Below are 26,566 nucleotides of genomic sequence, written 5' to 3'. Positions count from 1 at the left end.
CCCAGAGGACATCACTATCCTCTTTAGGTATAGCTTTACAGAATAAGAGCTTCTGATGATTATTATTTTGCCAGTGCCCTGAAGACAAAAATATACGTTGATAAAAAATAAACACTCTAGAGAGAAAGCTTACCTAGTCTGCCAAAATGATACCTTTCTACAGAACATCTTTAAATTGCCCCACTGAACTGATTTTTCAATGTTATAAACTCAGCTGTAAGAGAGCCTTTTACAAACTGTAAGTCTTCATTATTAAGATAATCTAATAATATTAGAGTTACCATATTTTTGAAGCTTCTCAAATAAATCTGGAGTGAGATACACCAAAGCAGCAAATGTTGAGTTCACAGCTTGATCAACAGTAGGACCAGCAACTATATCTGTCTTTGGGGTCTGTTTTTTACATGCCTGTATAAGTCCTTTGAAAAGTTCAGATTTTTGCCCACTGAAGTCCTGGGCAGGATCTGATTTTGCAAAGTCGATAAGAAAGTTACGGCAGACGTCGTGGGGAGAGCTCCGAGCCTGCAGAGAGAGGTGCAACACATCAGCTGCAGTAATACCTGAGAGAAAACAGTGCAATCCTAATTCAACCTGCAATTTTTCCACTGCACCGGAGCAAACTGAACAGCAAAACACATCCCTGCACATGGGGGAGAGTGAATGAGAGGATCTTTAAAAGTCTCTCCTGTCATTGTCATATTTTCTGGAAAAATCCCTTCGCCAGGATTTCTTCCCCTGGGAAGCTGAGAAGCCTCAGAGGAAAAGGAAAACAATTCTTATCTCATTTGCTTCTCCTGTGTTTTGCTGCTTTGGAATGTGGTTTGGACATTGTTTATCCAACATGTGAATTGTTTTAACTTAATGACCAATCACCATCCAGCTGTGCTGGGACTCTGCAAGGAGTCATGAGTTTTCATTATTACCTAGTTAAGCCTTCTGTAAGTATCCTTTCTCTATTCTTTAGTATAGCATTCTTTTATATAAAATAATACCATAAAATAATAAATTAGCCTTCTAAGAACATGGAGTCAGATTCATCATTTCCTTCCTGCCATGGGGGTCCCTGAAAATACCACACTCTCCAAACCATTTTATGATTCCATGAAAATGGAAATCAAAGGGCACAGAACAACAGTTTCTTTCCCCCTTGGTATTTGAATCAACAGCACAAATGACCCAAGTTTAGCACAGAAGTGTGTGTTTAAGGGCATTCCAGCTCCATAAAGCCAATCCCTGTGTGATGCACAGGGATTTCATGCCAAGGGAACACAAGCAGGGGGTGAGTGGGTACCTCGTTTTTGTCTTGGTGCTTGGCACTGTTTTGCCTGGCTCCCGGGAGTGCCTCAGGACACAGCTGATGCCTGAAGACAGGTTTCCACAGAGGAGAATTAAGAACTGAGGTTACTTTCAAAGGAGGCAAGTCTGCTTCACTACCTAATTCTGCAAGAAATTCAGAACAGACCATTCAGTTATGAAATAACTTGCTTCATTTTTACAGATTATTGAAAATAATAAACATTAAACATCCAGTAGGGAAAAAAACTGACAACAAACTCGCAACAAGAAGTTAATGCAAATAGACTGAACAAGTACTTCAGCAATGTTCTCTATTTTTCTAACATGGTACAGAAAACTGATGTACCCTTTCATTAATGGCAGCATCAATATCTTATCTTATAGTGACAATGTTACAATATGGAAGGATTTTAGATCAAACATTTTCACTGTATTATAACTACAGCAATTTTCTGATTTAAAAGAGTTTAAAAGCTATCTCTCCTACTAAACACCTAATTTGTCATATGCAAGCATGCTTATATTAAAAAAGGAAGAAAATATTCTAAAACACTTCAACTAGTTCCCTGAATTCACAGGTAAATAGCTGTCAAATATTCCAAGGTAAATATGGATCACCTGATTGGAGCAAGAACTTTTTAGCCTTATTTAATTTCCACTAAGTGATGGATGGATTCAGATTTAGGAAGCTAGAGAGAAGTGCTCTTGCTTTTAAATTAAACAATGAAGATTTTAAAAAAAATTATTTATTAAAATTTAATGTACTTATCTTCAAGGCCAAAACTCTAAGTGTACTTAACTACTGTAATCAAACAAACTTAATTTGTGACTTCAAATTTCATTCAATACCAAATGCTCATGTGAAAGTCAGAATCCTTTGTATCCTTAGCTCTGTTAATTTTCCAGTTTGTTGGCTCCATATTCACACTCCCAATGTGGGGTGGATGACAGCACCAGGGAACAATTTTAAATGGAAAAAAAAAGAACATACTACTTCATAAATGTAATTTAGCTTAGGAGGATTGCTTCCATGTGTCCAAGTCTTCCATGGACTTGCAACACTGCAAGTCTTCCACAGGCTTGGAAAAAGCCAAGTCTGCCACGGGCTTGGAACACGCCAAGTCTGCCATGGGCTTCCAAGATACCAAGTCTTCCATGGGCTTGGAAAAAACCAAGTCTTCCATGGGCTTGGAACACTGCAAGTCCTCCATGGGCTTGGAAACTTGGAACACACCAAGTCCTCCATGGGCTTGGAACACACCAAGTCCTCCATGGGCTTGGAACACACCAAGTCCTCCAAGGGCTTGGAACACACCAGGCCCTCTTTGCCTTGGAACGCTCCAAGTCCTCCATGGGCTCGGAACGCTCCAAGTCCTCCGTGGGCTCGGAACGCTCCAAGCCCTCTTTGCCTTGGAACGCTCCAAGCCCTCTTTGCCTTGGAACGCTCCAAGTCCTCCGTGGGCTCGGAACGCTCCAAGTCCTCCGTGGGCTCGGAACGCTCCAAGTCCTCCGTGGGCTCGGAACGCTCCAAGCCCTCCACATTCACATGCAGCCAATACACAAGGAACTCCATTTTCACATGGGATTCTCAACAGCAAACCCTTGTAGCTCCTCTGTGTAGGGATGGAGCAGTGGGAGGCACTCACCTCGCAGGGATTTGAGGGCCATGCTCCGGGAAGCCAAGCGCCCCATCAGCCTGGAGACAAGCAGCTGTAAATCCAAGCCCCAAGACACGGCAACGTCTGGGAGGCCATAAGCAGTGACGGAAAACTTGTAGCCCCACTCATTATTGCTGCTGTCAGAGTGAAAGAGAAACTGCAGCCGTGGGCCAGCCTTAAAGGTCACTTTCTACAGAGCAACAAAACAGTCATTTTGCCAAATGTACATGACAGGAAAACGTTTCAGGGTAATGAATTCCCTTCAGCAACTCTGGGGTTTCAGTATTATGTTCTGGCCATAACAGATCTAATTTCCCCCACCATCTCAATGAGAAACCCACAGTGCTAAGCAGGTAAAATTTCTATTCAAGAGCTTAACGAGCAATTTTATATTAAAAGTCACAAAAACAGAAAAGCAGCATCCCATTTGAGGACAGAGCACAGCCTCAGGAAGGACCACACTTGTGCTTTGATTTAAAATTTGCAAGGGCAGAGCAAGTTTTACCCATGTATTTTGACAGTTAAACATTATTACTCTTTTTCACTTTAACTGATTGTTCTTTTGAAAACAGGAGCAAAGAGGGATTCTTTACTTATTCACCCCTTTTATTTGCAGCATTTCAGACCTTCTTCCCCATCTCCTGCCCCCCACCTAAGAAACCTAATGAACACACCCATGCACAAAAGCACACATCCTCTTACATAATAGCTTTCCGCAGGAATCATAAGGACTTCCTAAGACTGGCTAAATAATTTGGTTCATAATTTTAAAGGTGCTCACCTTAGGCCACTTCTCAGTGCCAACCTTTGTATCGTAACGAGTTTTTGCCCCTCTGGCATCAGTAAACTCCAGGTAATCATACCTGTGAAAATTGCAATTCATTACTTCCAAATTTACTTTTTAAGTTTTGGGGGAGAATGGTTTTGCTTCTGGATTTTCACAAGTGCTGTATCTAAGTGCACCCTGTCACTTCTTTCTGAACTACACCTTCATGTGACTGCTAAGGAATTTATTTCATGTTTCAATGCAGAAGTCCCAGCAAACACAGATCTGCCATCCTACAGTGCATTGGAATTGATGATGGATGCCAAATCTAACATCTGGCAAATGCTTTAACTGAGCTGTAGCCTGATGTCTTACCAAGAGAAAGAGGGCAAAATAAATACCACAAGCACAAACTGTGGTGGACACAGCATTATTATCAAACAGATCAAGGCCAAAGGAAGCAAAATTCATATGAACAGCATGTCTGTAAATTTGCCAGGAGAGGTAGCTTTCAGCACAAGGTCATTCAAAAATACACATTGTGCACTGTTCTGGAAGATGAAGAAATTGAAATGGCACGTGTGGAGTGCACATTGAAACATGGATTGCCCCCTCTACAAACAGACACTGGAATTTACCACAGCACAAGATTAAATTACCTCCTTTCAGTTTCACATTTTTCATCAAATTCCACCTCAAAGTAAGTTGCCCCATGACACAGGAAGACTGAGACGTCATGGCAATTATTTTCATAGTTATGAGGTGATTCCATTGTCCAGGTTCTCAATACTACAGGCTGCTCCTGCTGCCAGCTTTCCATGTCTGTCTGTAAAACAAAAATGCATTCTTAGATAAAAATGTAAGAAAAAAAATTACCACACTAGATTTTTGTGTCTATACTTTTAAGTTGCCAGATGTGCATACAAATGGCATTTAAAAGGCTACAGCATTGATTTACACAGAAATTAGCTCTGAAGACATCCAGCCTCTTGGTAATCATAATAAGGAAGCACTTCTAAAGCAAAACCCACCCAGTCCACTGGAGGAGACTGTCTCACCCACAAGTGACTCCAAGTCTCCAGTCATGACAAAGAGACACTGGATGACTAATGCAGATTTAAACATCTGTGCTACAGACTCACGGATTTTATTTGCATCACCACAAGCAGTGAAGCTAAAAATGTTAAGCATATACTATTTTTAATTTATTTTCCTCTTCACCCACAGAAACCCCTCCTTCCTATCTACCTTCCAGGCTGCTCATTCCAGTTGCACTTTCTGACCACTCTGCCAGATCAGTAGATATGTTTGTCATTCTTCACTCAACATTTCATTACACATCCTACACTTTTAGAAGCTTTCTTGTTCTTTTCCAATGCTCACCAATGGAATCACCTGAGTTTTCTGTCTTTCTTGCAATTCTGCTTTTGTTTCAGAATGTTTAATAGTGCCTGTGTCCTTAGTTACCTTATGAGGTTCACTACAAAGGCTTTTCAGTGGTTCTATCAAAGTGCTGAATCCCTGTAGCAGAGTACAGTAGGGAATGTCTAAAGTGCAAAACTCCAACAAGAAGATGACCTAGGAGCAAACACAGGTGTCAGGAAATGCCAGACCCACAGCCATGCCTCCCAGGAACAGGATAAAATCCCCCAGGTCACTCACCAGCTGACGAGTTGCCATTGCAAAGACAGAGCTACTTATTTTTTCTACTATTGTTTTGCCACTATATTGAGATAAGAGTGACTGCAAAATTGTTCTGATATTTGACAGGAACTGGCCTACATCTAAAGAGAAAAAAAAAAAAAAGAATGCTTAGTAGCTACCTTAAGGATTTGCTCCCACAATTCACTTTATCAAACATTAGGTGCATGGTGATGTGCACAAGGACAAACACAGCAGGAAAGGATCTGCTGCCCCAGGGCTGCAACACCCAACACTTCAGAGACGTTTACTGTGATATTTCTACTGTGGAAACAAGTCATGCTTATCAACAATATCACTGAAAAAATGGGTGATGAGTAATTTCATCAAACACTCCAAGACTGTTTCAACAAGCTCCATGTACCCAGTAGTCTCCATACACTGCTAAGAAATGCAGCTGATCTAACAAGTGAGGGTAGGAATTTTTAACTACAGCCTAACTCCATTTTTAAATGTAATACAGGTACACAGCAAATTTATTTATATACAAATAACATAAATATGATGTAATTTTACATAAAATTACACATTTGTTAAGTATTTGGCCCTATTAACTCAACGCTGAGCTGCTGCATTATAAATATCTAACAATCCCCCCACAAAAAAAACCCAAAAAACAAAACAACAAAACCCCTTAGATGAACCCAGCTTCTTAACCAACTTCTTGCTAATACAAACATCCAAGAAAGCACATATCACCACCCAGGAGTTTACCAAAATGTGTGATGGTATGAAACTAAAATGTTTAAATGAAAGCCTGTAACTATTTGTTGTTTGGGGATTTTTTCAGTATTTGGCTCCCAAAACTTACTGAAATCTTTCTGAAGATTCTCCCAATGTAAGATTATCAGTACAGCTAAAACTCCATATTGCTTAATATGCCTACTAATTATTTCCTAGAGAGATTAAAAATGCTATGACAGTTCTGAATATGCCTCAGGCAACCTTTAGTGATCCCTAATTATACTGCAATTTGCAAAATCACATTTTAAAGTATTGCCCCATATTTAATTCTGTATTCAATCCCAGCACTTACAATTTTTAAGTATTTCTACTGCAAGATCCTTGGCTGAATTATCAGTGCCTTTAAGCTGCAGATAGCACCAGGAAAGGAGGCTACCCTGGACAGACCAGAATAAGGAAGACAAGACTGTGCCACTCTCTTGCTGTGCAACATCCAGCATCATCATTTCACACTGAAAAATAAGGAACAATAATGAATATAATGGAGCCTCCTCTGCTGCAGCATGACACACAGTATGCACCAAGTAAACTGGGATGGACACAATCATCCCACTCAGCCCAAAAAAAGATGAAATGCAAATGACAAGCAGCATGTAACACCCTGTAGCAAGTGATGGGCTTTGTTTTGATATATCACAACTTTAAATAGGAACAGCTACATATGAGTCACTTGATGTTCTCAGCACAGTTTTTCTGCATATGTAAATAACCCTCCTCCATTTCCACCTCCCTTAGTGACATGCCCAATCCCAGCCTCTCAAAATGGAATGATTCCTTCTGTATCCCAATGTCTCTCCATAGAGTCTTTTCAATGCTATGGAAAAACACCACATCTTACATAGCTCATGCTGGAAAAACACTATTCATTTCCTACTCTACTAATATGAAATGTTAATGCTTAAAGGAAAACACTCAAATGATTGGAAAAGCTAATCCTAGAGACTTGCACAGCCATGAACAGGAGTATCCAGGACAGGGAAGCTGTTCCTCAGTACCCATGGAAGCAGCTTGTGTTTGAGTGCCTACAAAACTCATGGACAGAAGCAGGAGCAAAGCCACTTACCTCTCTTGCTGCCACAAGCAGAAGGGTGTCCATGACTGACAATACTTCACTTATGTCAAAATTTGCAGAAACTCCTTTCTCTGGTAATAATAAGAGTCCACCTGGATCTTGATCACTACAAATCAAAGATATTCTTACCAACCAACAACAAGGAGTTCCAAACAGTTCCAAACCAGAAATGTAGTAGTTTTTGTGTCAGATCTGTAGAGATCTTACTGTGTAATTACAATGAAAATCAAAAGTTTGTGTTCTGATGACTCTAGACTAATTAAATCAATACCAACCATCAGCACTGACAAACAATTACTTAAAAAATTGGAAGACAGCCTAGGAGAAGCCTAAGAACAATATACTGTGATTTCAGCACCAACCTTGGCCAGTGTTTTACAGAGCTATTCAGTTAATAAAAATATTGATTAGTAGCATGTCCTTTCTAAACAACATTAGCTGATTACTTCAGAGAATTATTGTTCAGGGAAGTAATGTTTCTAAAAAGGATTAAATACAAACTTATTAACAAATGTGGGGCATCACAAAAGTATTTTCAGTTTCAGAACCCCTCACCTGAAGTGGGTACACAAGGATCTGAAGGCAAGATGTACAGATTGCTTATGTTCTTGCTCTGTGATGTTTTTCTAGAAAAGGAAAAAGATTTATTTTTATGATACATTCTGTTTTCCTCCTCTGTGACAAAGAATTTTAATTTCTGTGTTCTATTATTCATTTTTGGTAAGAAAGGCAGGGTTAAATCCTCTTTCTTTGGATAAGCTGCAGAGAGAAAAGGGGCAGGGTAAAAAGAGGCAAAGAAAAAAAATAAGGCTTTTACTTGAATGGGACAAAGTATGTATTATTTGAGAATAACAAGTCAGATTTGTCCTCTTTTCTGCATAAAGAAAGCAGGCACCAAACAAACAATTTCTCATTCAATGTTTACCATCATGGTGAAGAGCTGGTGTCGCCTGGTCTGTCTATCTGGGAAAAAAACTGCTGCTCCACTGAGTAAGGTGTTCTTAACTTCCTCTTTCAGCATTTTCATTGGCATGAAGTTACTGTCCCCCATATCCACTACTGCTCATACAAAAAGGAAACAAAATTACAAGTTCTAATTAATACCCCATCTAATATGTTAGAGGCATAACTGAATTAAATGTTAGTCCACACAACTCCAAGCCCTTGCAATCCCATTATACACACAGAAAAGGAAGGGAAACTTTTTAACTCACAGCAAGAAAGATTTATATTAAGAAAGAATATATCTATTCACCAAGTAAATGAATTCTAGGAAGATTATAACTTGACACCCATCAAAGCTAATAGAATTTTCAAGATGTGACAGATTCTATATAAAGTGTTTTCCCTTTAGCCCACTTCTGCAGGAGATTCTTCAAATTACACTTGAATAGAGCATGCCACCCTACTTCCAATGAAACCTAATGTGTAATTCCCATTCTCTTCACTGGCTCCAGAATCTTCCCTGTGTCCCTGTAAACCTCCCATTCTACTCATGAGCTCATTCATACTGATATGCAATATCAGAAATAAGTAAACCCCAGTAATGCTATAGTCAAAGGGTCACAATCCCTGCTGCTACAAGCAGGTGACACATTCAACAGGAGTTTTCTATTGCAGCTGTTTCCAGACTGTGTTGTCAGAAAGTCTACAAAACCATTTCTTTGGGTCAGGGAAAGTTTCTATTGATAGACTAATTAGCACACACTGACATGAAGGAGAAACAAAGGAACAGGAGCTGATTTGGCCTCTAGGAATGAGTATCTTCTCCCAAAATTTAATAGACAAAACAGTCAATATATATTGAATAAAAATTACCTTCACACAAATGTCTATAAAGCTCTTCTGCAGCTTCTGTGTGACCAGCTGCTTTGCTCTGAGGAGTTTCTTGAGGTTTAGCAGTTTTATTATCTCCAGTAAGTACAGAAAAGCAGCGCTGGAGAAGCTGCAACAGCAGCGTTTGAGCAAAGATACATTCTTCCCTTGGGCTGTAAGCAGATACATAACAAATAGAAGAAAAAACTAGAAAAGCAACTCTTTTCATCAAATAAATATTGCTATCAAAGTCACCATTTCAGACAGATTAAAACCACTGAGTGGAGAGACATGGCCAAAGGAAGTGGAGCTACCAGCTCAACTGATCTACAGCTCAAGCTTCTACATAACTTCATAGTTAGAAGTCCATATGGCAGCAGTAGGGAAATGTTATTTATGTAAATGATGTAGTTTAGGAAGAACAAACTGCAGTACTAAACAAAGCATATTTTATTTATACACACACACACGCTGATTAGTGCTTCAGCAGACACTAAAGAAGAAACTTACTTTTGCTGCAGTTTATTGTAAAAATTCCAGAACAGCTGCAAATCAAGGCCTGTGAAATCTAAAAATGACTTGTATTTTAATCCACTCTCCTTCTGCTGAACCTTAAAAAGGCAAAGAAAATGCAGGATTGGAAAGTTAAATCTATACAGAACACACTTATAAAACACAAATCTCTGAGCACTGGGCTTAAAGGAAAGCACAGCCATCTTTCCTATAAATTTGCAGCTAACATGAATTCCAGTTTAAGTTTTTTCATGGACATTCTGGTGCCTAAATGTGACAGTTCATGCTGAAACCTTCTTATTCACAGAATCCTCCCCTCTTTCTGGATTTCTAGGATCCCATCCCTTTTCTCCATCACCAGAACACTTCATAACCTCTACCTCTCCATCTAATTTAATTGGAAGTAATAAACCTTCATCAAACATACACAGAATTCAATTGTTCATAACTAAATTTTTTTTCCACAACATGCTTTTTAACTGTTGTTAAGAGTACCCCAACATACTTTTTAACCTTTGTTAAGAGTACCCCCACTTTTCTTCGCCCATTCACAACTGCTGTTTGCACAGCCTATTCCTTTCAGCCTGTCAAATAAGAAGCTTAAAAAACCTTAAGAAGTAAGAATACCAGATCCTGTGCCAGCTGCTGGATGAAGTGAAGTGTCTTCAGGAGCAGAGTTGTGCCACAAACTGTGTCCTCCTCAGTTCTCCTGCACCGCAGGCAGCTCATGGTCCTGCAGGGCTCGTCCCGCAGGGGCCGCAGGTGGCCCAGAACACTCAGCCCTTGCACCCCCAGCCGTTCTGCTGACTCTTGTCTTGTGCACAGGAACTTGATCATCAGGTACTAAAGGGATACAAAACCAGCACAAGATTTGGGTTTAAAAGCTGGTACAGATTGGGCTGTTACAAGGCATGAGTGCACATAGGTGAGGATTGAAGAGGGAAGCCTTAGTCCCTTGTTGTGGCCGCATTTCTCTTCACAGAGAAAAGCAAGGCACAACTTCCCAAGAATATTTCTGGGATCCACATTCTCTGAACCTCAGAGAAAGAAAAAAACAATTCTTATCTCATTTACTGCTCCTGTGTTGTTGACAAGTGGAAAGCATTGTGGAAGATTGTTTCCCTGAAGGGAATTGATAATTGGATTCTGGTGTGAGTGTTTTGATTCACTGACCCCTTGAACCCAGGTGTGTGTGGGGACTGTGGGCTGACAGTCACGAGATTCTGGGCAGTTGAGTTGAGCTGAGTGCTTGTGCAGATTCAGTTTAGATGTAATGTAATAGAATATAGAATAATAGAGCATAATAAAGTAATTAATCAGCCTTCTGATACCCATGGAGTCCTCCTCATCATTTCTCCCTGCCACAGGGGCCGTGTTTAATCCTATACCTTGTCTATCACCTTCAGAGGTTTAAAATACTGAGCCTCAGATTCAGGATAAGTTTGATCTCTTCCTGCTTCCAAAAAGTCACAGGGATGGTTCTATGACCACTACAGGTGCCTGCAAAGTTAGTCAATTCATTATCAGCTCATTTATTCTGCACACACTGCTCCTCACTGCCACAGCTGCAGTATTCTTGCAGGTTAAAGAATTATTAGATGCTTTTAAAAGCAAGCAGAGGATCAATATGTAATATTTAGATCATACTTTGATCGGTCTGTTCTCAGTGAGGTGCAGAGCACAAAACTGAAGGAACAGCAAGTCCTGCCATCCACATGCACTGGTTACTCTGCAGCAGTCAGAAAAAAATCCCAGCTGACACAACAATGTCACCAATTCTCTTAATTCCCACAGTGCAGATGGACTGGGGAACTACAACAGCTGATTCCAGAACCATGATCTGAAATGGAACATTCCCTATAAATGCACCAAGCACTTCAAATCAAAACCATCTTCTGCCATTCTCAAAATGAAAGAGTCTCCATTCTCCAGGGACAACAGCCTAACTGATGGAAACAATTTGCAATTGTTTGCCCACTGAAACAAGGATTGAAAAACCTGGCTCTGAAAGAATAAATGCTATGACTACACAGTAGTTAAATAATCTAGATACTAGAATAAAGCAACAATCATATTAAAACCAGTAATCTGAACATTATCACATAGCTTTGCATTAAATTTGATGATGAAGCCCAGCTTAACTAGTTATACATATATATATATATATATATGTGTGTGCATGCAGAGGAAAAGTAACTATTTCAGAGGACAAAAGTTCAATTATTCACTTAACTAGAAGCCTATTCATTTTTTTCTCTGTACAGCAGATTTCTCCCTCACAAAATAGAAGTAGGTTTATTTCAGTTGACACAGAAAAGAGCCCCTGTTCATTGTGACTGGGCCAAGGGGTCTTTGTGGGTTCTTACTTGGGAAACTCTGCATTGCTGCATTTTGACATCAACTTCATCCCATTCTTCTTCTACTTCAAACCAGCCAATAGGATCATCATCTCCCAAATCATCACAAGAACAACTGCTTCTGTGTATAAAAGAATGTAACACATTTTGTAAAGAAAAAGTTTAGAAACATTGCAAAGCTGTTGATACTGTAACAAAACACTTAGAGCATCTTATGGCTATAAAGATGAAAGACAACAGAAAGTTTCACAAACCCAAAACTCTATCACATGCAAGGTAAAAAAAAAAAAAAAATCAAGAAAGGCTTTTTTTGTCTGAGCCCCTTAACCTCCCCTTACTCCTAAGCAACAGTTCTGAAAATTGATTTAATAAAACTTAATTAAAAATTTTCTGTTATCACTGATCTGCATCCCAAGTGCAGATTTTGCTATATCCCCCCAATTTTGCTATATCCCTTTTATAACAGGTCTTTAAATCAAGTGGCTGAAAATAACAGCTATATGCATATTTCATTCAACACATCAAATGGAGGCTCATTAAAATCCAACAACAATTAAATGATGCTCCATTTTAAGTCACCTGGAACAACTCTCAGTAGTTGGAATGGCATTGCAAAATGATCAACTATAACATTAATTTTCCATGCATGCATTGCAAAAATCCATTGATACCTGGTTTTTAAAAACTGTTTGAATTCCCTCAGCTTCCATTTGTCGTAGCTCTCAAACCTTCGGAAGTGCTCCTCAGCATGGAACTTTTCTGAGGCCCCGTTGTAGGCAAACACCAGCCCACACTGAGCCCCGATGGCACCGCGCCGCACCTGGAGGGCAGAGCCACGAGGGCAGCAAGGAAAATAAAGAATTATGGAAAGCAACCAGATCCTGACAATCCTGCTCTCTGGAACTGCACAGGAACATGAAAAACGTTTAGAGAAATGTTATGAAAGCTCCTGTAACCCACTGAATTGAGATCATGCACATGGTTATTATATACTGTATCTATCACCCTGCCAGCACCCTTACATTAACCAGAATTCCACATATTAATTAGATATATTACAGTTCTGCATATTAATTCCCATTTTGTTTTCCTTTTACATTCAAAAAAAATCAGCAAAACTAAAATCATGTTTCCCTATTAATATCACTACACTGCAAAACAATTCAGCTGCCTCTCCAACCCCAGGTAAAATTTACTTGCCAGAAGCCCATTCATGTTTCTGTGTTCTCTGACATAGAAATAGGCATTGTTGCTCCAGGAATTAAATAATACCATAGCTTTGCCTTAAGTAAATAAGCCAATTCAGCTGCAGAAACCTCACAGAAGTCTTGGCCATGAGATTTAATCACAAGACCTTCCTTTGAAACCACAGTCACACCAAATGCAAATGACACTGGTGTCTCTACACAGAATTTGAAATACCTCCATTTAATCTGAACTCACATGCTTTGTATCTTGACACCTGCTATTCACAGAGCCAAAAAGTTATTTTAAACTTAAGATAAAGGACCTTGCATATAAATCCACACACTTCAGTGAGAAACCACAAACCAATGAGTCTCTGGCTTGAGATAGATATTGCAAGATATAGATAAAATCCATATAAAATAAATGTCTTTACTACATGCTTGTGGCTCCCTGGAACAATTTAAGACCTCCTTTTCCTGAAGTTCCCTGACTTACACTGAAGAAAAACTCTAAAATAACACTATTTCATAATGAATTTAAATTTCAGTTCATATAAAAAATATCCAAATTCAATTCCACCACTAGGGGAAAAATGTAAATCTTCTACTTCAAAAGCTCCCAGCAACTACATACCTTTATTCTAATTTGTGTCACTTGAAATGAAGATTCAGTTCCAGTAGAAAGAATGATACTTGCTCTGGTTTTCCCAGTTTCAGTGAGAAAACCTAAAGCAGCAGTGGGAACAGAAGGAGTCTGAATGAAAGAAAATACTGGGACAGTGGGCTGAAGGGGGGAAACAAAACCACAAAGCTTTTCCAGTGAAATGCTCATTAACAAATATTTCCAAATAAAAGGGACTACTTAAAATATTGTATTTTACACAGCACCCTCCAGTATCTCTCTGGGTACTGCAATATCTGCAGCAGTTTCAAGAATATTTTCTTATTAAAGTTTATTAGTAATTCTCAAATGTTACTTTGGCTTGTGAACTCAGTGAATAGTCCCCCAAACTGTGACACACAAAACAACAGCAGACAAGCCACAAAATAACTAAATAATAAACTCAAATAATGCACATGAACTAACAGAGGTGTAAAATAAGCATTTAGAAAGTGCCTGATTTTCTGTCACAATGGCTTTCATTTACCAGTAGCACTGCACAAGACAATAAACTATTAAAAAAAAAAGATTAGGTGGCATTTCACTTAAAAAGGAGGTCAAGAAACACAAATCTCTTTGTTTAGGTTGTATCCAGTATATAAAAGCACTGCATTAACAAAGAGAGGCTTTAAGAGAATTAATAGGTACATGCAGAGAATTTCAATGATTTCTACAAACTGTCTCCCATCAATATTTGGGAAACTAACAGCTATTCATGACTTCAACCCACAAAGTTTGCTCTAGGAGAATATTCCCTGTGGCAGCTCACTGCTGACTTCCACATAGAATATTAATAACTCTCTCCAAAATCCAATCTTTTTGTTTGGTTGGCTTGTTTTGACAATAAACTGGTTTATGACAAATCCACAGTGCTGCAAAATCGAATTTATATACTGTTTTAGTTTGGGTTTTTGTTTGTTAGCTTACTTTTTTTAAAATTACAAATCTTCCATAGCATAAAACTCTAAAGAATCAAATATATAGAAGTAAATATAGAACACCACCACAGCATTGTCAACAATCATTATGTTTGGTGGAAGCATCTAACTTAAATGCTTTTATGATTCTAAAATTATGGATTTTAAGTCCAGGCTCTTACCATCCCCAGTCCATGGCTCTACAAGGAGGTTTTCAGGCCCTGATTTATCTTCTTTTCCCTTTACATCACATGCTTGCAGAGTGAGTCTTAAAGGCTTTCCTAAGTCAAAAAATCAACAGGTTTATCAAATTCATTTAAAATGGTAAAATATATTTTCCATAGTTCTTCGTTCAGAAAATAAAAATGGGAAAAAATTACAATACTATGAGATTTTCACCACTGTCAGACCCAAAAAAGGGAGGGAAACTGGAATATGAGAGATACATTAATCTAAAGTAGTTGGAGTTTTAGATACAGACAGAAGGACAATGAAATTCATGCCAATTAATGTTCCTTCAACTGTTGCCACACTTTGGAATTCACAATCCATGAAATACCACTTGTCTTACAAAAGGCATTACCTACTCTGGGGAAAACAAACCAATTTTCACAATTTTTGAAAGTAAACATCAATAATTATAAAATAATCTACGTGTTCTTTGGCACAAGACAAGAAGTACTGAAAAAACAGACTAAAAGGCAAATAAAGGGTCTTCATGAATTCTTCATGAGACACTAGTGAGAATCTCAGAAGTTGATACCTGAGAAAATACAGATTTATCAAACAAGTCCAGCAAATACAGCAAAATCACCACCTGATGCCAGACCATGAACAGCTCTACACTCATGAAATACTCAGATTATAAAAATTTCATTTTAACTCATCTTATAAAAGTGAAAAAAAAAAGGAAGAACCACAGAGAGATGCTAATGGCATTACATTTAAAATGCATCTTCAATTTGTACATGCCTGCAGGAGAGAGCACTCACAGAGGCTCACTCACACAAACAAATGTTTTACTGGAAGAAGAAAAATGCTTCTTGTCATTTGCCTTTTAAGCAACACAAACACCATCATCCCCATGCTGATACAGGGGCCATGATCTACAAAGTTCATGTTTTCTCTCTTGCTTTAACTCTTTAATTACAAAAAGCTCATCAATCACCAACTATTTGGGCAGTTTAGCTGCCAGGTTGTGATTTCAGTGACAGTTTTTAATTAAGAAGGTTTGGATCATTTTAAAACCCAGCAAGTGGAACAACTCAAAGCTTATATATATATATATATATATATAATGTATTTGCTTAAGGCTGTAAAGGATGCAGGATTGTTGCATTACCATATTTATAGAGCAGGTTCTGTCTGACTGCTGCCATGGAGGAGATCAGGGAGGAAGCCTTGTATGGGGTGTCCAGATGATCAGTGATGGCACAAAGGGAACTCAGCACTTTGGCAACACTCCCCCGAGCTAAGGCAAAGGCCAGGAGTGTCAGCTCCACCTCTGGAGTAGTGCAACAACTGGGAGGAAAAACAACAAGAGTGTGAAAAGAAAAACTGGGACATTCTGGTTTTTAATAAAGACCAACTGCCACAGAGCCTCCCAGGTGCCTGTTTATTGAGGATTTGTATTTTTATATGGATTTGTATTTTTCAGGATACTTAAAAAAGAGCATGTGAGTAAAGATGTAAAAATTTGATTTGCACTCTTCCAAACCACTTCCCACTGAATCAACCACACAAGCTCACCTTGTTATTCTGATAAGGAAGCTATCTACTTCTTCCAAAACATTTGGTGATAAGAAGCTTGAAAAATCTGTGGAGCCTGGTGTTAGGGATAGAGGTGGCATGTGCTGCAGTGCTTTCCTAGGAAAAAGTGAAACATAATGTCAGGAAACCAGGCAGAATTGCAGAAAAGAGCCTCCTAATGTGAATTAGAGGCTTGAATCTTCATGCTTTGTGTGGGCAGGTCTCTGCAAATTGCTTCTGAATGCACTAAATCTATTTACACAGAGATTCTCTTCAAAAGGGAACCACAGTATTGCATTCTAGGCAGGGAAAGTTCAATGACTGCTGGGTAATCTTGAATCTATCTAGTCTCAATCTCAGATTTAATGAGACAAACATGTCAAGGAGTTTTAAATTAAATCTGTGACAGCATTAGAAATAGCTTAGTATCCAAGCACTGCTTCATTTTAAATTGGTCCAGAATTGAGCAAGAGCCTGTGAATAAAAGGAAAATTGATTTGAAATTCCCTCAAAAGAAGAATAAGAGAAACTAAGAAAGACACTTGGTAGCTCAAATCAGGATTATTCTGAATTCCCAAAGACATTGTGATAATCCCTGAAATTAGGAATTCTCAAGTGGTTTCACCAATGTTATTCCATCCAATACTAAAGTTTTCAGTATTACAGTTATTCCATCCAATTCTAAAGCTTGGGGGTTTTGCTTTATAATTCTAAACAGTAAATCTAATTTCTGAAAGCATGATTTTAGTCAGGATTTCTCCATTATAATTCTTCAATGCTTTATTAGCTCAGTGTTCTTGTTATATTTCTGAAAAATCTCTGAACTTCACCAAAACTGGAGGCCCTCAGTTTCAGCAGAGCCTGCAACTATGGGATTATGAGCATGTATGAAGTTATCTAAACTCTGAAGAGATTTCACAGATAACATAAATTAAAAGATAGGCTTAGTGGACTTTAACCTAGAGGATTCATTAACCTAATGACAGCCCTGCTCTTCAGTGTGGTGACACTGTGCTAACTGAGCTCTGTAAAAGCTCATGTGGGTGTGGAGAGGTTTTATTGGGATTCCAATCCTTCAAGTCATCCAGCAGAAGTGTTTGGCAATCTAACAAGGAAACGTTACACAGAAAATGGTCAGTCACCCCAAGCAAACATTTGCATGGAGATGGTGCAAATACTCAGCTATATCCCCATAAAATCCATGACAAGGCATTATGTAAGTAGAAATCTGCAGAAAATTAAGCTAAATTAAGCTTCAGTCCTAAGTGGAAGATATAAATGTTATTGATTATTAATACTGGACAAGAAAAATGTATTCATTTTAGGCTGCTCAAAGTCATTACAAGTAAATGGATCAGTGAAAAATGTATTTTTCAGTGTCCATTAAGTCATGGTTTAACAACTAGATTAGATGAAACAGCCAGGAGGATTACACTTATTCTAGCACATGCAAATGGATAGAAGAAAAACATCCAAAATCTGAACAATGAGACAGAAAAAGCTGCTTAAACACCTGAAGGGAGTAGAAACCAGTCACATACAACAGATTGCAGATTGCTTCCTAAAGCCAGAAGTATTTTTCTAAAAAAATGAAGAAGTAGCTAAAATCCATTAAGTCACAGTTTAACAACTAGATTAGATGAAACAGCCGGGAGAATTACACTTGTTCTAGTACATACAAATGGATAGAAGAAAAACATCCAAAATCTGAAGAATGAGACAGAAAAAGCTGTTTAAACACATGAATGAAGGGTGTAGAAACCAGTCACCTACAACAGATTGCTTCCTAAAGCCGCAAGTATCTATTTTTTTAAAAATAAGAAGTAGCTCAAATCACACCCCATGTAAGTTTGCTACTTACTGAGTATTCTGTAAAATGGTGTGAACAAATGCTGGGTTGGTTTCCATGGAAGCTGTCACCAGAGAGGTCAGCAGGGACCAGTACCAGATGGCCGAGGCGTCGCACACGGACACTCCCACCTTCCTCACGCGCTGGTAGCCCGTGGCCCGCAGCCCGTGGATCCTGGTGTCACAGCCATCGCTAAGGCAACGCTTGATGTTTATCTGTACATCTGTCAAAAAAAACAAATTCCAATTTTTTTTTCCCATTTCTTCTAGATTAAGAGTTAGAAGAATAGGTATTCTAAATATCGAATTAGTACGGGATCTCTTGGAAAAGTAATGGCGGGTATGGAACAGCATTGCTTGATATGGTCAACCACACATCCTCTTATCTGGAAAATTTACCCTTTGCATCAATATCCTGTGCATCCATCACACATATTATGGCTAGAAACTAGGAAAAATTGTAATAAAATATCCTAAAAGTGGGAAGTAGATTATTTCACCAGTACCTTCCTACCTAGATACACAGGAAGTGTCTTGGAAACAAGTGGTTGTGGAGATAATAGGGAAAAGGAGCAAAGCCCAAAGGCAAAGTTTAAAGTTACATAAAAATTTTCACACAAGTTCTTGACCATTTTGCACAGATGGCATTGTCCTGATTACTTTTGAGGAACAACATCCTTGCTGCCCACTTCCGTGGCAGTGAAAGCTCCTCTCAGGGAAAAGCATCTTCTGGAACTGAAGGGACAGAATTCCTGAAGCTGCAGAAACCATCTAAGGAAGGAGCAGCTTTTCTTGATTGATTCCAATATAGCACCCACAGAGCTACCAGAATCAAAAATAACACTATTTAAAAGCATAAAACCTGCCTTACATTGGACCAACTTCAGAGTTTCAGTACCAAAAAAAAGCAGATTTTTTGCTAGATACTATCAGCCAACATATGCTTTCACTCTGCAAGCAAGGATATTTTGAAACTGCCCCATGATTTCACATTGAAAGGCTAAAACTGCATCTTCAGTCATTTTTCTCTTCAGCCCTTAGCCCACGTTACAGAGACCACAAGAAAAGCTTGGAAAACTCTCGTACAGGCTAGAAATTAAACCAGAATGAAAACAATTCCTCTGACCCAAGAACAAGGCCCAAAATGTCACCCCTGATGAATGCCACTTCAACACATCTCTCCATGATCTACCCAACCTTTGACCTTGCAAAAAGCACCAAAGCAGAATCCCAATGGTATCTTTATTGACTCACACATCTGACTAATGTTAGCGTTTTCCAAGAGTGTTACGTAGCCAGTGATATTGCTTGGAATGTGAACATCTCGGACCTCCTGGAGACTGCTGGCATTCCTTCCCACTGCCACTGTGACCTGCTGTGGCATGTAACTCTGGTCATTAGCTGCCACTGCAATGGACAGGTGTCTCAAAACCACATCTGGTTTCATCTTTAAACTGCAAAGCAAAGAAGACAAATGGTTCTTGAAAAGAGAAGTCAAGCACCCTGCTTTTATTATTATAATACTATACATGTGTATATATAATAGATATTATATTATTATTCACTCATTTTCCTCCTCTACAAACACAAAGAAATCCTCTGAAATTTACCTAATGCTTCACAGGTGTTCTTAACCATACCATGGTGAAGGAGTTAAAAAAATTTGATTTAGAGAATAGTTGCCTCTAAAAGACTGTAGAATTTTCTATTTATATTTTCAACTGAGAATTCATTCCTCAGGAATAAAATTGCAATGTTAATAATGACCAAAATGACATTTTTTTTTCCTTTGAAGCACACATTCTTAGATCTACCACTGAAAAAAACTACTAAACATTTCTGTTTCATTGAGCATTTCTGTTTCATGGAACTTCCTGGACAGTGGCAAAGTGTTTCTATTCAAGTACCAACCACTGCATCTGTATCACAACTTGGAAAGCTTCACTATACAACAAGGCTTTGTGTCACCACAGGTGACCTTTTATTTGGCAGTCAGGCTTTTAAATTTTATGCAGGGATTAATGATTTCTGCTTTTATCTGTATTATATGTCTCTCATTAATTCCAGCTGTTTTCAATTACACCTGTATTGAGTTTGTGTGACAAAGTTTTGGCAGTGGGGGGCTACAGGGTGTGAGAAGTTGCTGGATGCTGGACCTTTGTTGCCAGGGGGAGAGCAGTGTGCACTGGAGGAGGTTTGCTGGCAGGATTTGTGATCCCATGGGCAACCCATGCTGGAGCAGCCTCTTCCTGAAGGACTGATCCCCATCAGGGCCAATTACTTAAGATCTGGACTTGGCAGTCCTTGGGGGTCCCTTCCAACTCAATACTCTGTGATTTTGTAAGGACCCACACTGGAGCACTTTGAGGGGAACTGTCTCCCGTGGAAGGAACCCTACACTGGTGCAGGGAAGCAGGTGAGGAGTCCTGCCCGTGAGGAGGAAGGAGTGGCAGAGCCAGCATGTGAGGAACGGAGTACAGCCCACACTCCCCATCCCCCTGTGCCTCTGGATGGGAGGAGATAACTTCTCTTCCCTTTTTCTCTAAGCCTGAGAAGAAGATTTGGTTTTGCTTCTCCTAACCCCACCCTGATTCAATAAACTGAACTAAATTCCCTGAATCAAGTCTGTGATGCTAGCTGGTGACAAAGCTCTCCCTGCCCTTGAGCCAAGAGCCTTTCGTTACATTTTCTCTCCCCTGCCCAGCTGAGGAGGGGAGCCATGGAGCAGCCTGGCAGGATCAATCCAGCCCAGCCCCCTGGCTGGGAGCCCAAGGCCCTGAGCTCACCGGATCCAGTGGGAGCGAGCGCTCCCGTCCGACTGCCAGAAGGACGAGGTTTCTCCGTTCGTCATCTTGTCGATATCGGCCGAATTGGAGGAGGTCTCGATGTGTGTGTAGCACTTTGTGACAGACTTCAGCTTGTCTGACTCCTGATTACCATTCAGATCACTGGGGTATTCTGCAAAAAACCACTCAGAATATTTTTCTTTGGCCTGTTTTGAGTGTTGTTATACCTTTGTAAGAACCATCTCACACAAATGAACTTGTTGGCACAGAAAACAGCCCCTGAAGGAATTTTTCTGACAGGAACTAGGAGACAGCAAAATTTCATTTCAGATTAAATTGCAATAATCTCCATCTACCACTCTCTGTATGAAAACAACTCCATTCCCTGGAGTTCAATAGCCTTTATCTACCCCTTTCATTACTGACCTCAACACTGCTTTATTATTTCTGTGCCCAAATACAAACAGATGAAAGGCAAAAGTAAATTACAATGGAGAAAACTTCAATTCATGTATTTCAGGGAAAGGACAAAGCACCCTGTTTCCTATGTAACTTGATCTATTTCAATAAAAGTGCAGAAATCTGAAAATATCTAGTCAAGCTGTAAAGAAATGGAGCCCTCCCTGCAGGGACCATGCCAGTCCCATCAGAGATACAGGGTAGGATTAATCACCTCCAGTCCAAAGTGATAAAGTATCTTTTAGTACTGAACAGTCAACTTCATAAAACATCCACCTTCACATGGAAACTAAGTTTCCAGCAACTAGTAGAGATGTTTGACTGAATACAGAATATCACAAATGAGTAACCATCAATTCTGAACAGCCCAGAAGAAAGATAAGAACATTGCAGAGTGTTACTCAGATTGCCGAGTAGTTCATGAAATAATTTATGCGCTTCAAAAAACCAACAAAACCCCGCAGAAGCATGCAGATCAACTTCCTAATAGTCAAGAAAGCTTTTCATTTTATCTGTAGCCTATTTTTCACAGCCATGGCCACATCCTGAAAAAGAAGGGAAGCACTGCACACCTCTCTCCTTGAGGAGGAGTCGATCCAAGGAGTCCTTGAGCACGGAGGAGCGCATGGTGCAGATGTTGTTGAAGTACTCCAGCACTGGGTAGGGGATGGCAGTGCTGGAGATGCGGTTCCTGTGCAGGAACCTCAGGATCATCGAGGCGTGAAGGCCCAGGCGCTCTTTGGACTCAGAAAATATATCAATAAAGCCTAGAAAGAGACAGCATTTCCTCAGGCACCACAATGTGAGAAGGATGTCAAACTATTAGAGGATGTACCTCAACTTTGCAGCAGGGAAAAGTGCAGGGAAATATTTCTTTCAGTGACTTGAAATGCCTGAAGGTATTCAAAACAATTACCAAAAATCTCCTGTTTATTTTGCTGCCCCAAACCCTTACCTTCAAAATCTAAGTGAAGCAGTTGCCACTTGGTTAAAAATCATTCACCCTGAGCTACACTGAGCTTTTCCCTTTGGAATTGTGGATTATTCCTAATGTTTTCCACCAGCTTGGTCAGAAATGTCAGCTCCTGAGCACTGGCACCTGAATCCCAGTGCATGTACATGCATAGAACAGCACTCTCCAAGTCCTCTCCTCTAAATTCTCTGCAGAAAATTCTAGTGTTTCTTGTCTGATCCTTTAAGGCAAATCCCCTTTAGCCACTTATCATCAAACATGTGGAAGGAAAGCCAGTAACTGACACTTATCCCAGAAATCAAATTCTGGAAACTGGCACTTTCTGAACTATAAACCATAAAACCTGAAGTATGTTTTATCAGGATTTCAAATGCTGAATAACAATATAATAATAATAATAAAATATGTGACTCATCCCCCGGAACAGGCTCCATGGAGGATTTATTCCTCCAGTTACCAAGTACAAGGCTGCATTAGCTGGGCGCTCACCAACATTCTGCATTTTCTGTCTGTGAGATGAACCAAACAGGGGTAAGACACTCCCCGGTCACACAGAGAGGGAAACAGTGGTTATTTGTGAAAGGAAGTTCAGCATGCAATTCTGGGAAATGTTTAATTTACAACAACTCCACTTGCTTGACACTAAAGAACCAAGAACCTTCTGGAGGGTGGTTTTGATAAGATTAGGACAAGCAATGCTATTAAAGCAATTTATTGAAGCAGCACCTTTTTTATGGGGCTGGGCTTGGGAAACCCTTTCTTCCAACACTTGCTCTCATACCTGGCACCAGTGAACAAGCTTGCAGCTGCCTGATTACATGGCTCAGCTCCCCCTGAAGATTTGCACCACTAGAATTCTTGAGAGCCTCCAGCATATTCTCCACATCAACAGTGCCATCTCCTTCAGCATCAAATTGTGCAAAGGCCTGAAGAGTAACCAAAAAAAAATTTATTTCAGCATATTTCCTTAAAGCAAGGTATTTCATAGAAACCATAGCAACAAATGTTGTAACACTAGTAGAACAAAATCAAAAGAATCCATTCCCCAGAGTATTGGATTCATGGTAACAGGAAGCAGCCTGGCTGGAAATCTGCAGTGTTTAGCAAGTTTGAAGGTATTTGCACTGTCTTCCTATAAAAGTCAGCTGGAGTCATGCTTAGGTGGAGACAGCCCATCATAAACAGCAGTGAATCAGCAGGATCCATCCATGGGTAGCTGGGACTGGAAGGAAGGTAAAGCTTCTGCTTAGCAGAAATCTCCTCAGCTGAAGGGTGGTGGTTTGGTTCCAAAAGCCACACCTTCGATTACTCATCACTGCTGCATCCCTCTCTCACTGCATCCACTCAAATTCCTCCAGGGTTAACACATTTTCTTTATTTAAGAAATTGTCCTAAGAACAGTAATATTTTTTATTTGATTTTTCTTTCCATAAACTATCCTCCTACACCAAAAATCAGTTTAATATAGTTTGTCTAAGTGTTTTTGAAAACAAAGGAGAGAGTTAGAAAAGGGTTGGGATTTTTTTTATTGAAGAGAACACTGGCAGCTTTACTAACTTTGACCTTAATAAAATTTTTAATATAAAAGTTGTGTTGAGCATGTACAAAAAGTAACTCACACAGCATTTCACAACTTTGAACTAACAAATGTACAAGGTATTTTAATCCAGCTGAGCCTATAAATCAGAACTAAGGTCATAAATGTAACTTACTTTAACTAGCTATTTCAGACAACTCATGATTCAGTGACTATTAAAAATCTGGCTATATTTTCACAATCAGATTTAATTTTGAGGCAAACTTCTGTTTAACTGCTAAAAATGGAATTTGTTCCAAAAGAGAAATGCAGTAATTTCAGGAGCATCCACCTTTTTCATATAAATTGGGAATGCACTTACAAAAGATATTTCTTTACAAGCAAGACTTGAGTCTCCCTGCCCTGAACTTTGTATTCCAAGCTGAGCCACACAAACCAAGGAAATCTGGTCTCTAAGGCCAGATGATCTCACAGGAGTCTGAGTCAAGGGCTTGCTGCTGCTCAGGAGGAAGCTCCTGCTTCCCTCTCTTGGTTTGTTCCCTGGTTATCAGACTTGATGTACCATTAACAGTGCTATCCTAGAGAGGAGCAGCCTGAAATGATTAGCTCAAAATAACCTGCCAATTAACCATGGCATAATTACAGCAGTAAAATGAGAGCAAAGTCCTCAGAAGACAACAGAATTGAAACACAGTGTTTTAGCTGACTAAAGCTCTCATGGCACTTCTGTGGCACAGAGCTGGATTTGAGCTTGGAAACTTTAGTGTCTCATTATACACACAGCTGAACCCAAGCTAATAATGATCACCTTTAAACAATTATTTTGAGCAGCAAAGCTGGTGCTGAGCATCCAGCAGGCACCAGGGCCAGTCCAGCCCAGGCACTGGGCAGATGCCAGAACAAAAACCCAACACCTTTGCTTGAGGACAACAAACCAGGGGGAATTAATTCTAACAGACATAACTCAGTTGCCAAAACAATTCAATGTACAGTTTCACACCACACCATTCTCACAATTTTTCCTCATACCTGAAGTGAAACTGCACAATTACTAAACTATAAATTGAACAAGTTTTGTGATGTTACTGGTGACAATAAAACACAAGGCAACAAGGCTGAATCTGCTAACACCTACTTGAAACAAATTTTTTATACTCTCACATAAGGAGGGATTACTACATATATGCTTTTCTTCACAGCTTAATGCAGTATTTTGTTATCTTATTTTTAAACTCTTCCTCTGATCTCAGGAGATTGCACCAAACCTAGAACTCTAAAATTATTAACTGTTCATTATAACTTAAACTCTGTATTTGACAAAAACCATACATAATTTCCACTGCTGTCCTATGTAACGGGGAAAAAAAAAGTGGGGGGAAAAAGAGAGTGTCAACCTGTACTCAAAGAATTTTTGAGCTGTGTGCAGGATTGGGACATGATACAATTCAGCAGCAGCCTTACACAACCCACCTCAACCTGCTCCTAAAGAAATGCAGTAACTCCACACAGCTCAATCCTGAACATGAAGAAGCATTTGAGAAACATCCTCCATAGGAAATGATGAGTGAGAGGGTTGCTTGGAATTATGACCCATGGAAAAAGCAGCCCCTTATCCAGCCCCTTATCTCACAGCTCAGGAGCTGGATGGCACAACAGGGTATCTGAAAGGTGACCTGGGAGAACTTCATGTTTCACCCTCTGCTCTCAGAAGAACTGCAGCGTTAATGCTGCCAGCCAAAGCTGGATACATGACATGACAACTGCTGAAGCAGTACCAAGAAGGATTCAGAGGTTCAGTTCATACAGAAAACAGATTTTGCATTTAAACGTTGTTTATAAAACATTTGAAGTCTGTGCCGAAAGCCCTGCACTGAGAACAGAGTAACTGAAAGGGGAGATCAAACCTGGGCTGTGCCAGACAGGACTCCAGAGATATTAAAAAGTGAAACCTATTGACCTGCCACTCCTAAACTGACTCCTCAGTGTGCAAGGAAAGCTCAAACACCACAGTCATGGGTTAGTGCCAGAAATGATGACATCAAAGTTTTCCACAGAACTCTCAACATCTCAGCTTTGCAGGGCAGATGTGACCACACATCCGTGGCACGCTGAATCCTCTGACAAGCTTTTTCCCCACTTCTTGGAGCAGGAAATGAAACCAAAACAAATAGATTCCTCATGCAGAGGAGGACGTGAAATACAGACAATCCTCAAAATATTTCTGCAGCCCACAACGCCCAGCTGTTTGTGGCAACAGGAAGAACCCCAATGGACCCATTTCACCCTTGCTGCTGTCACAAATGAAGATGTGCTCCTTACGGGCTCTTCTTGTGAACGAGCTGCAAGTGGAGGCAGCATTTCACCGAGCTACTTAAACCAGTCTGGTGAAAACACACCTATCTGGACGTGAAATGAATCTCCTTCCAGTTTCCAGAAGCCTTGTTCACCTGTCAGCACTGATTTGAGGCGTGTGTGTGTGATTTAACAGTTTACACAGTTGTTCTGCTACTCAGCAGCAAAACAAAGC

General features: G+C 39.6%; 1 protein-coding gene across 1 annotated transcript in view; it reads right to left on the bottom strand.

The window, feature by feature from the left end:
• Nucleotides 1–26,566, bottom strand: part of ZZEF1 (zinc finger ZZ-type and EF-hand domain containing 1) — a 59,478-nt gene that overhangs the window by 31,596 nt on the left and 1,316 nt on the right. Inside the window, exons 2-26 of the mRNA XM_066563385.1 lie at nucleotides 23,284–23,428; nucleotides 22,102–22,296; nucleotides 21,071–21,242; nucleotides 19,539–19,738; nucleotides 18,298–18,508; nucleotides 16,437–16,553; nucleotides 16,030–16,208; nucleotides 14,870–14,968; nucleotides 13,744–13,835; nucleotides 12,594–12,742; nucleotides 11,932–12,043; nucleotides 10,193–10,408; nucleotides 9,563–9,663; nucleotides 9,056–9,225; nucleotides 8,163–8,296; nucleotides 7,793–7,863; nucleotides 7,229–7,343; nucleotides 6,458–6,617; nucleotides 5,383–5,504; nucleotides 5,188–5,298; nucleotides 4,380–4,546; nucleotides 3,736–3,817; nucleotides 2,943–3,144; nucleotides 1,292–1,440; nucleotides 282–522 (exon numbers count right to left, since the gene is read on the bottom strand). Of these exons, the coding sequence (XP_066419482.1) occupies nucleotides 282–522; nucleotides 1,292–1,440; nucleotides 2,943–3,144; nucleotides 3,736–3,817; nucleotides 4,380–4,546; nucleotides 5,188–5,298; nucleotides 5,383–5,504; nucleotides 6,458–6,617; nucleotides 7,229–7,343; nucleotides 7,793–7,863; nucleotides 8,163–8,296; nucleotides 9,056–9,225; nucleotides 9,563–9,663; nucleotides 10,193–10,408; nucleotides 11,932–12,043; nucleotides 12,594–12,742; nucleotides 13,744–13,835; nucleotides 14,870–14,968; nucleotides 16,030–16,208; nucleotides 16,437–16,553; nucleotides 18,298–18,508; nucleotides 19,539–19,738; nucleotides 21,071–21,242; nucleotides 22,102–22,296; nucleotides 23,284–23,428 (3,712 nt within the window). The remainder of the gene's footprint in view (nucleotides 1–281; nucleotides 523–1,291; nucleotides 1,441–2,942; nucleotides 3,145–3,735; nucleotides 3,818–4,379; nucleotides 4,547–5,187; nucleotides 5,299–5,382; nucleotides 5,505–6,457; nucleotides 6,618–7,228; nucleotides 7,344–7,792; nucleotides 7,864–8,162; nucleotides 8,297–9,055; nucleotides 9,226–9,562; nucleotides 9,664–10,192; nucleotides 10,409–11,931; nucleotides 12,044–12,593; nucleotides 12,743–13,743; nucleotides 13,836–14,869; nucleotides 14,969–16,029; nucleotides 16,209–16,436; nucleotides 16,554–18,297; nucleotides 18,509–19,538; nucleotides 19,739–21,070; nucleotides 21,243–22,101; nucleotides 22,297–23,283; nucleotides 23,429–26,566) is intronic.

Source organism: Molothrus aeneus, chromosome 20 (assembly GCF_037042795.1).
Source record: "Molothrus aeneus isolate 106 chromosome 20, BPBGC_Maene_1.0, whole genome shotgun sequence".
In the NCBI taxonomy this organism is placed as follows: Eukaryota; Metazoa; Chordata; class Aves; order Passeriformes; family Icteridae; genus Molothrus; species Molothrus aeneus.
Note: the sequence above shows the minus strand (reverse complement) of the source record. Positions and strands in the feature narration are given on the sequence as shown.